This window comes from Myotis davidii, unplaced genomic scaffold (assembly GCF_000327345.1).
Source record: "Myotis davidii unplaced genomic scaffold, ASM32734v1 scaffold673, whole genome shotgun sequence".
NCBI classification, from domain to species: domain Eukaryota; kingdom Metazoa; phylum Chordata; class Mammalia; order Chiroptera; family Vespertilionidae; genus Myotis; species Myotis davidii.
The window spans coordinates 229,961-239,852 of NW_006286677.1; the positions used below are offsets into that span (position 1 = coordinate 229,961).

The window sequence follows — 9,892 nt, forward strand, 5'->3', positions numbered from 1 at the left end:
CTTCAAAGACCTAGAACAAAGTCTTCAAAAATTCATCTGAAATAAAAAGACCCCGAATAGCTGCAGCAATCTTGAGAAAAAAGAACAATGTTGGAGGGATCACAATACCAGATATCTAGCTATACTACAAAGCCACTGTTCTCAAAACTGCCTGGTACTGGCACAAAGAACATATAGACCAGTAGAACAGAAAGGAGAACCCAGAAATCGACACACGCCAGTATGCTCAATTAATATTTGACAAAGGAGTCAAGAACATACAATGGAAACAAGACAGTCTCTTCAATAAATGGTATTGGGAAAACTGGACAGATACTTGCAAAAAAATGAAACTAGACCACCAACTTATACTATTTACAAAAATAAACTCAAAATGGATAAAGGACTTAAACCTAAGATGGGAAACCATAAAAATCTTAGAAGAAACCATAGGCAGCAAAATAGAAGAAATCTGTAATCGCAATATCTTTACTGATACAACTCCTAAGGCAACGGAAACTAAAGAAAAAATAAACAAATGGGACTACATCAAAATAAAAAGCTTCTGCACAGCAAAAGAAACCATCAACAAAACAACAAGAAAGCCCACTTCCTGGGAGAACATATTTGCCGATGTTATCTCTGGTAAGGGTTTAATCTCCAACATTTATAGGGAACTCATACAACCTAACAAAGGAAAATAAACAATCCAATCAAAAAATGGGCAAAGGACCTAAATAGACACTTTTTGAAAGAGTACATTCAGAAAGCCCAGGGACATATGAAAACATGCTCAAAGTCACTAATCATCTGAGAGATGCAAATCAAAACAACAACGAGGTACCATCTCACACCTGTCAGAATGGCTATCATCAACAAATCAACAAATGACAAGTGTGGAGAGGATGCGGAGAAAAGGGAACACTCATGCACTGCTGGTGGGAATGCAGACTGGTGCAGCCACTGTGGAAAACAGTATGGCGTTTCCTCAAAAAATTTAAAATGGAGGTCTCTTTGCTGAGGTCACATTGAGCTGCGAGCGGCTTCAGGGGCGTCTTTAGGAATCAGCAACATGGCAGAAGACATCAAGACCAAAATCAAGAACTACCGGACTGCTCCTTTTGACAGCCGCTTCCCCAACCAGAACCAGACCAGGAACTGTTGGCAGAACTACCTGGACTTCCACCGCTGTGAGAAGGCAATGACTGCTAAAGGGGGTGATGTCTCTGTGTGTGAATGGTACCGGCGTGTGTACAAGTCCCTGTGCCCCATATCCTGGGTTTCAGCCTGGGATGACCGCCGGGCAGAAGGCATGTTTCCTGGGAAGAGCTGACCTGGGCATCCTCCATCCTTTTCCCAGGGGCATGAAGGGGGGCCTGGGTACATCCCACCCTAGAATCCTGAATCATGGCTTAACTAATAATAAATACTTGTTGGAAAAATGTAAAAAAAATTAAAATTAAAATGGAAATACCATTTGACCCAGGAATACCACTTCTAGGAATATATCCCAAGAAAACAGAAACACCAATCAGAAAGGATATATGCACCCCTATTTCACAGCAGCACAATTTACAATAGCTAAGACTTAGAAACAGCCTAAATGCCCATCAGCAGATGAATGGATTAGAAAACTGTGGTACATCTATGGAATGGAATACCACGCTGCTGTAAAAAAGAAAGGAATTCTTACCATTTGGAACAGCATGGATGGAACTGGAGAGCATTATGCTAAGTGAAATAAGCCAGTCAGAGAAAGGTAAATGCATGATCTCACTCATTAGTAAAATATAAAGAACATTATAAACTGTTGAACAAAAATAGAGGCAAAGAAGCATCGAACAGACTGTCAAACTACAGCGGGAAGGTAGGGGAGGGTTGGGGGAATAAGAGATCAACCAAAGGACGTGTATACATGCAAATAAGCACAACCAACAGACGCCAAGACACTGGGGAGTAGGGGAGGTCGGGGGATGTCAATGAGAAAAATAAAGGAGACATATGTACTACTATTTGTAATACCTTAAACAAAATAAAATTAAAAAAAGAAAAAGATATCCCAGAAGAAACTGAAGAGACAAAAACTTATGCTCTGGGGGTAAATTCAGCATAAAACAAAAAAAATGGCATTGGAGATTGGGGTATAAATTATGTAAATTAAAATGTCCTAATTGTTCAGGGGCTAGAGTTCTATTTCTATTCTTATTATTTTTTTAGTTTTATTGGATTGTAGATATTGCAATTGTTTCTGCAGGTTTCCTTAATTTCTTGCAGTTTTTGCTTCATGAAATGTCAGTGCTGAGTTATTGGGTGCATGAGTATTTATTACAATTTATTATGGATTACAGCCTTTGGCAAATGGCTCCCCATTTTTCTGTTTTACTACCTTTACCTTAAACTAAACCTGCTCAGATACCAAACTCATGACCCTTATGTTTTTTAAGAAAGTGTTTTTATAGATTTTAGAGAGAAGGGAGCAAAGAGGGATAGACAGATAGAAGCATCGATGAGAGAGAAACATCACCAACTGGCTGCCTCCTACTGGGAATCACGCCTGCAACCCCGCATGTGCCCTGACCAGGAATCTAATCAGTGTTCTCTTGGTTCACACATCAACACTCAATTTACTGAGCCACATTGGCAGAGCATGACCCTTGTTTTTAATATTAGCAATTTTGTCCCCCAAAAGGAGACATATAGATTAGTACTCAAATATAACAACAGCAGCAGCAGCAGCAGCAGCTGACACTTAGCACTGACCATGTCCCAAGCACTACCTTAGCATGGTAATGAATCATTTCGTTCTTACAACCTCTTATGTAAGTACTATTAATTATTATGCTCATTTTATAACTTGTTAAAGATCACACACCTACTTCAGCCCGGGCAACTCTCACCTTTGTGGAAGCTTTTTCTTCCACTCCTGTGAAACAGCTCTAGAATTCACAAAAAGAACAAACATCTTAGAATGGAAAGGATACATACAGGACGGTACTGGCATGGTAATCAGATGACTCCAAGTCCTCATGAACAGATCCCTCCTTTCCCAGTGAAGAAAAATGAGACCCAAAGGAGAAACTTGCCCTAAATCCACAGAGCTAATTAGCATCAAAGCACTCTTGCCATTATTCAATGTTGCCTTCTGTGTCACAAGACAGAACCTTTAATCTCCACCAAACCCTTAGTACTAATTACACACACTTGAAATTAACTCTAATAAGTAAAATTCAGTAAGTTCGTTTTCAACTATTTTATATCCTCAAAGATCTACTCCTCCATGAAGCCTCCCTGGACCATTCATTCATGATTAATCCATATTTATTGTTTGGCAAACAAGACAGAGAAGATGCAACAGCCCTTGATGCTTACCTTACACCAGGGGAAAGAGACAATAAACAAGTAGATAAACCTACTTGTATAAAAGTGGTAAATGCTATCAAAGTGGCTGCAAGATCAGGTGACAAGGGGGAGCAGTGTTACTTCTGAGGTAGTCTGGATACACTCTCTGAGGAGGTGATATTTAAGTTGAATCAAGATGAGGAGCCTTCCATGATAAGAGCAAAGGAAAAGTCCAGGCAGAATTCTGGTTTATCTAAGGAATCCAGGATTGGAGGAGTACTAAGAGATGAGGTGGCCAGATAGACAGGAGCAGATTAAGTAGGATTTTGCCTATTTAAAAGCTTTCTTAGAAGGTTTGAAACATAAAAATGGTGAGGTCTGACATACTTTAAAAGATCATCTGGCTGCTCTGTGGAAAATGGATTAGAGAAGATTTGGAGTAGAAGCAGGCAGTCCAGTTGGGCTTCAGCACAGTCTTGTCAATGTTACTCAGAGTAAGGACAGCAAACCAGTGCCTCTCTGAGAAATGTTTGTTTCCAATCTAGGAGATAACTGTAGAAATTGAGAGGAAATGTTTAGAAACTTTTGTAGCCATTTGGCATGGCTGCAACAGGATGTGATTAATGTGATTATCTTACTAAACAGATAAACAGGTTCTCTGCTGCCTGACATGGTTAGTTTCAAGTGGCAAAACTGCATAAATGTATCAGTCACAATTAATTTCAAAAAGCTGCTCATTCACCAGAGTTTGAGAAGCACTGATCTCCATGATTAATAACAGGGCTCATACGAGGGTGGTGGCAGTGGAAATAGAAAAGATGAGTTCAAGATATACATTGGAGGCCGAAACCGGTTTGGCTCAGTGGATAGAGTGTCGGCCTGCAGACTGAAAGGTCCCAGGTTCGATTCCGGTCAAGGGCATGTACCTGGGTTGCGGGCACATCCCCGGTGGGGGATGTGCAGGAGGCGGCTGATCGATGTTTCTCTCTCATCGATGTTTCTGACTCTCTATCTCTCTCCCTTCCTCTCTGTAAAAAATCAATAAAATATATTAAAAAAAAAAAAGATATACATTGGAGAAGTGGTAGGACTTACTGATAAATAGGGTATGAGGGGGAATCAGAGAAAGTAGGAACAAGGTTTCTGGCTTGAGCAAACAGACAGATATGGTGGCATCATTTATTGAGAAGGGAGAAAGTGATTTAGAGGGAGGGAAAAATATCAAGAGTTGGACATCTTAAATTTGAGATGCCTGTGTGACATCCAAGCAGTGGCTGTTCAAGTTTAGAGCCAGAGAAAAGATTTAGGTTGGAGATAAAAATTTCAGAATTATCCTATCTAATAAAGAGGGAATATGCTAATTGACTGCCCTGCCCTCAAAGATGGTGGTGCCCACAGCCAATAAGGAGGGAATATGCTAATTGACTCCCCCCCCCCATGGCAGTGCCCACCGCCACAAGATGGTGGTGCCCAGTCCACTCAGTCCCACTGGGGCGGCAGGTGCATGGCAAGGCTGGGCCCGCCCATGCACCTGCCTCCAGAGTTCCCCAGTCCCCTCAGCCTCCCAGCTGCCCAGGGCCGGCAGAGGCTTGCGCTGCTGGCAGTGGCAGCAGCACAGGTGTGACGGGGTGTTGCCTTCCCCTGATTGCTGGGTCGCCTCCCGCCCCTGAGGGCTACCGGATTGTGAGTGGGGGCAGGCTGGGCCGAGGACATCCCTTCCAGTGCATGAATTTTCATGCACTGGGCCTCTAGTTACTATATATAATCAACATTTACAGTCATAGAAAAGTACACATAGAGAACAGAGCCTCGAGTTTAGGCCAATCTGGTATTTAGAGGTTTGAAGAGGAGGAGCCTGCAAAGAGTGGCCAAGAGATACAGAACATGGAAAGTTGCAGGGGGAACAGGAGAGTTTCAGGAAAGAGGGCACTCCTGAGAAATAGATTATAATGAGGACAAAGAGGTGTGTCACTGATGGGCTTTTGATAAACAATTTCACTGGAGTAACGTGCACAAAAGACTGAATGGCAACTTGAAAGTATAAACCAGCCTGAATTGATCCTTTCTTGTGCATTCTCACAGTCATCTCTTTTAGCACACCTTTTATCTGTTTGAGTGTTACTTGTTTACCATCTGTGCCCTTAACCAAGCTATAAACTCCAAAAAGGCAAGGACTGTGTCTCACTTATTTTTAAAAACTCCTTCTACCCTCCAAGCTTAGCACAATGTGTCTGTTAAACTGAATTGAACTAATTTTGCACATTTTACTAAAAACACTTCATAAGAGGTACAAGTGTACAATGCCTATTAAATGTTATTTCAATCTCCACATATGAAATTTTGTGTCTGTTCCTAGCATGATCATATATTATTCCACATTAAACTATCCCTAACATATCCTCTAAGAAGCAATAAATATCCCATACATTAAATTATCTTCTAGAAAGCAATCCTCTAACTCCAGTATACTAAAGGTGCGCCTGAATATCCCAGGAATTAAAAACTTTAGGTATGGTGGTTACAGTAAAGTAGGTAAGTCTTTCAAAAAAAATTAAAAAATAGCTGAAACCGGTTTGGCTCAGTGGATAGAGCGTCGGCCTGCAGACTGAAAAGTCCCAGTTTCGATTCCGATCAAGGGCATGTACCTGGATTGCAGGCACATCCCCAGTAGGAGATGTGCAGGAGGCAGCTGATTGATGTTTCCCTCTCATCGATGTTTCTAACTCTCTCTCTCCCTTCCTCTCTGTAAAAAAATCAATAAAATATATTTTAAAAAAATTAAAAAACACAACATGAATTTTGTTAAATTAAAAAAAATAAAAAAGCCATTCAGGAAAGAACATATCAAGTAAAGACAGCTTGGTTTCAATAGGAAGTACCTCCTTATAGTCTCCATTTCGGTTGAGTCTGTACCCCTCAGGAGTATGAAGCTGAACAGTTGTGTTATTGATCACTTCTATGCAGCACTCTTGATCAGGAAAGCTCAGTGGGCGCACCCTACAATATACCTGAAAATACAAGGAAGTGTTTGAAGAACAAAAGTTGACTTTTTACCTGATTTTTCATTTAAGCTTCCTATTCATCCATTCAACAAATATTTGGTGTCTTAAATTAAGAGATCAATATAATAAACTTAGAGCTATGAAAATTGCTACCCAAGACTGTTAAATACAGATATTAGATATGATATAAGAGATTTTATTATTTATTTTTAAAGTATATTTTTACTGATTTCAGAGAGGAAGGGAGAGGGAGAGAGAGAAACATCAGTGATGAAAGAGAATCATCACTGCCTCCTGCACATCCCAAGTGGGGATCGACCAGACATGTGTACTGAATGGGAATCGAACTATGACCTCCTGGTTCATGGGTCGATGCTCAACCACTGAGAAACACTGACCAGGTGATATGAGAGATTTTAAATGCACATAAATCTAAAACATTTTGGTAACAAAAGCATCAAACCCAAAGCTCTTTTCACTATTGTATTGGCACAAATTTAATAAAGTTATACTACTAATTTAAAACTCTAAAAATCAATAACATATCACACAATGAGCATTATTTGAAAATCTGTTCAAATTCTTTGGAATTGAATGTCAATTAAAACTTGCCAGCTTAACACAATGTATACATAAGTAGATGCAAGATCTGAAATGTGGTTTTCTTAATCAATGACAGTGCTGAGGAAAAACTGTTCGGCTCTATGTGCAGAATATGTGGTTCCCTCAGACCAAGAGACACATTCCAGTACCAGTGAGGGGAGATTTAAAATATTCCAGAGCAGCCCGGCCAGCATGGCTCAGTGGTTGAGCATCAACCTATGAACCAGGAGGTCACAGTTTGATTCACAGTCAGGGCACATGCCCCGATTGCAGGCTTGATCCCCAGCAGGGGGTGTACAGGAGGCAGCCGATCCATAATTTTCTCTCATCATTTCTGTTTCTATCTCTCTCCCCCTCTCCCTTCCTCTTTCTAAAATCAATTAAAAAATATTTAAAAATGAAAATATTCCAGAGCAAATCAACAGTCCTATGTTTGCCCCCTGCCTTTTTTTTTTTTAAATATTTATTTTATTGATTTTTTACAGAGAGGAAGAGAGAGGGATAGAGAGCTAGAACATTGATGAGAGACAAACATCAATCAGCTGCCTCCTGCACACCCCCCACTGGGGATGTGCCCACAACCAAGGTACATGCCCTTGACCGGAATCGAACCTGGGACCTTTCAGTCCGCAGGCTGATGCTCTATCCACTGAGCCATACCGGTTAGGGCATGCCCCCTGCCTTTTGTTGTTGCTGTTAATCCTCACCCAAGGATATTGTTTCTATTGATGTTCTAGAACAGTGATGGTGAACCTTTTGAGCTTGGCATGTCAGCATTTTGAAAAACCCTAACTTAACTCTGGTGCCGTGTCACATATAGAAATTTTTTGATATTTGCAACCATAGTAAAACAAAGATTTATATTTTCGATATTTATTTTATATATTTAAATGCCATTTAACAAAGAAAAATCAACCAAAAAAATGAGTTTGCGTGTCACCTCTGACACGCGTGTCATAGGTTTGCCATCACTGTTCTAGAAACTAAAGAGGGAGGGAGAAGGAGAGAGAGAGATACATCAATGTGAGAGATATCAACTGCATCCTGACCAGGACCAGGGATCATCACCTGCAACCAAGGTATGAGCCAGTGACAGGAATCAAAGCCACGACCCTTTGGTACATGGGCTGACGCTCCAACCACTGACCCACACCGTCCAGTGCTATCACCTGCTTTTGAAAGCCTGAAACTAGTGAAGTACATGCAATTATGAATAGTCATTAGACTGAATTAAACTGTTCTATATCAGTCTTAAACTTGGTCCCATAAAGTATGGAGTTTGGGGCTTTCCTCATGAAGCGTGCCATCAGTTGGTGTGTTACAGTCCAGAACAGTGGTTGGCAAACTCATTAGTCAACAGAGCTAAATATCAACAGTACAACAATTGAAATTTCTTTTGAGAGCCAAATTTTTTAAACTTAAACTATATAAGTAGGTACATTGTTATTAACTTAATTAGGGTACTCCTAAGCTGGCCTTTGCTAAAAACGTCCTCAATCTGATTGAGGTAGTTTGCTGAGGTCGACCCCTTCCAACTCTCCCCTCCACACTCGTCTTGTATACTTGTTTCGTCTATCTCCTTTCTGAAAACCGACTTCTGCGCACGGGCCACGAAGTTTCAATCGCACTGTATGTGCGTGCCCACACGTGGTATTTTGTGGAAGAACCACACTCAAGGGGCCAAAGAGCCGCGGTTTGCCGACCACTGGTCCAGAAGATGGGAGAGGATGCTCGGCCAAGCAGAAAGTTTTCTCCCATCTTACAGAGTATGAAGAATTCTCTGGGATAGTTGAATATTTTTCATTATCTAACTCTTCAAATTATAATTAGTTATAGTCAACTATAGCATGTAGTTGACAACCAAAAATGTCATTTTTCTGAACTAATGAATCATATGTAGAAACAAAATTAGAAAGCTGGAACCAGCCTTAAGCAATTTAGTACAGTTCTTTTAACTAAATGTTCTTTTGACTCCACTTCCACATCTCCATCCATTCCAAGCATACACATAAGTCATAAAAAGGAATAAAGAAAGAACACACACAAATTCACAGGAAGACCTTACCCCAACGGGGTCTTTAAGACTCGTTTGGGATCCTTTCTTCCCTACAGGTTTCCTGGGTGTTTTAGTCCTCCTGGTCAGAGATAAAAAAAAACACACACACACAAAACATTTCAGTTCAGCACTAACATTCAAAAGCCTCACTTATAATTCATACAGAGAAAAACCTCCAAGGTTTATAAATTATTCCTGAGCAGTTCCAAAACTACACCCTAAATAACTAACACAAGAATAAATTGCATTAAAAAAAAAAGAATAAATTGCATTAGTAGTGTTTGTGGCATGCATAATCCAAATATAATTAAAATTTGGTTTAGGAGACATTTTTGGTACTAAATGTACCTACTTCATATTTAAAATAGCTGGGATATTTTCTTGAGTGACAATTTTACAGAGGCACTACAAGTTTGAAAATTCTAATGATAAATGACCACACTTACCTCAAAACACGTTTGTGTGTGTGCACAAGCACACTTGCTGCACCAACAGCCATTGCCCAAGGTAGACTGACAAGTGGTTAACTTCAGTAAATTATAAAAACAGGTGGAGGAATCCATTCTTTCATCAAGGTTTATGTCTATACTCTTTTTTTTCCTTACTTCTTTTTAAAATAAATCTTTATTGTTCAGATTATTACATTTGTTCCTCTTTTTTCCCCCATAACTCCCCTCCACCCAGTTCCCACCCCACCCTCCTCCCTCACTTCCCATCCACTGTCCTCATCCATAAGTGCATTTTTGTTCAGTCTCTTCCCGCATCCCCCATACTTCTTTTTAATAAATCTTTATTGTTCAGATTATTACATTTGTTCCTCTTTTTTCCCCCATAACTCCCCTCCACCCAGTTCCCACCCCACCCTCCTCCCTCACTTCCCATCCACTGTCCTCATCCATAAGTGCATTTTTTT

At 40.3% G+C, this 9,892-nt stretch overlaps 2 protein-coding genes across 5 annotated transcripts in view; one reads left to right on the plus strand and one right to left on the minus strand.

Annotated features, from left to right (window-relative positions):
- KIF23 (kinesin family member 23) overlaps positions 1-9,892 on the minus strand; it is a 43,550-nt gene that overhangs the window by 30,454 nt on the left and 3,204 nt on the right. For all 4 annotated transcript variants that reach the window (XM_006758378.2, XM_006758381.2, XM_006758377.2 and 1 more), the window contains exons 2-3: positions 8,989-9,058; positions 6,198-6,326 (exon numbers count right to left, since the gene is read on the minus strand). In XM_006758378.2, the coding sequence (XP_006758441.1) occupies positions 6,198-6,326; positions 8,989-9,058 (199 nt within the window). The remainder of the gene's footprint in view (positions 1-6,197; positions 6,327-8,988; positions 9,059-9,892) is intronic.
- LOC102774839 (cytochrome c oxidase subunit 6B1-like) lies at positions 990-1,432 on the plus strand. Its single transcript, XM_006758376.2, has one exon. It carries the CDS (start codon positions 1,052-1,054, stop codon positions 1,310-1,312), a length of 261 nt encoding a protein of 86 aa, XP_006758439.1. The 5' UTR covers positions 990-1,051; the 3' UTR covers positions 1,313-1,432.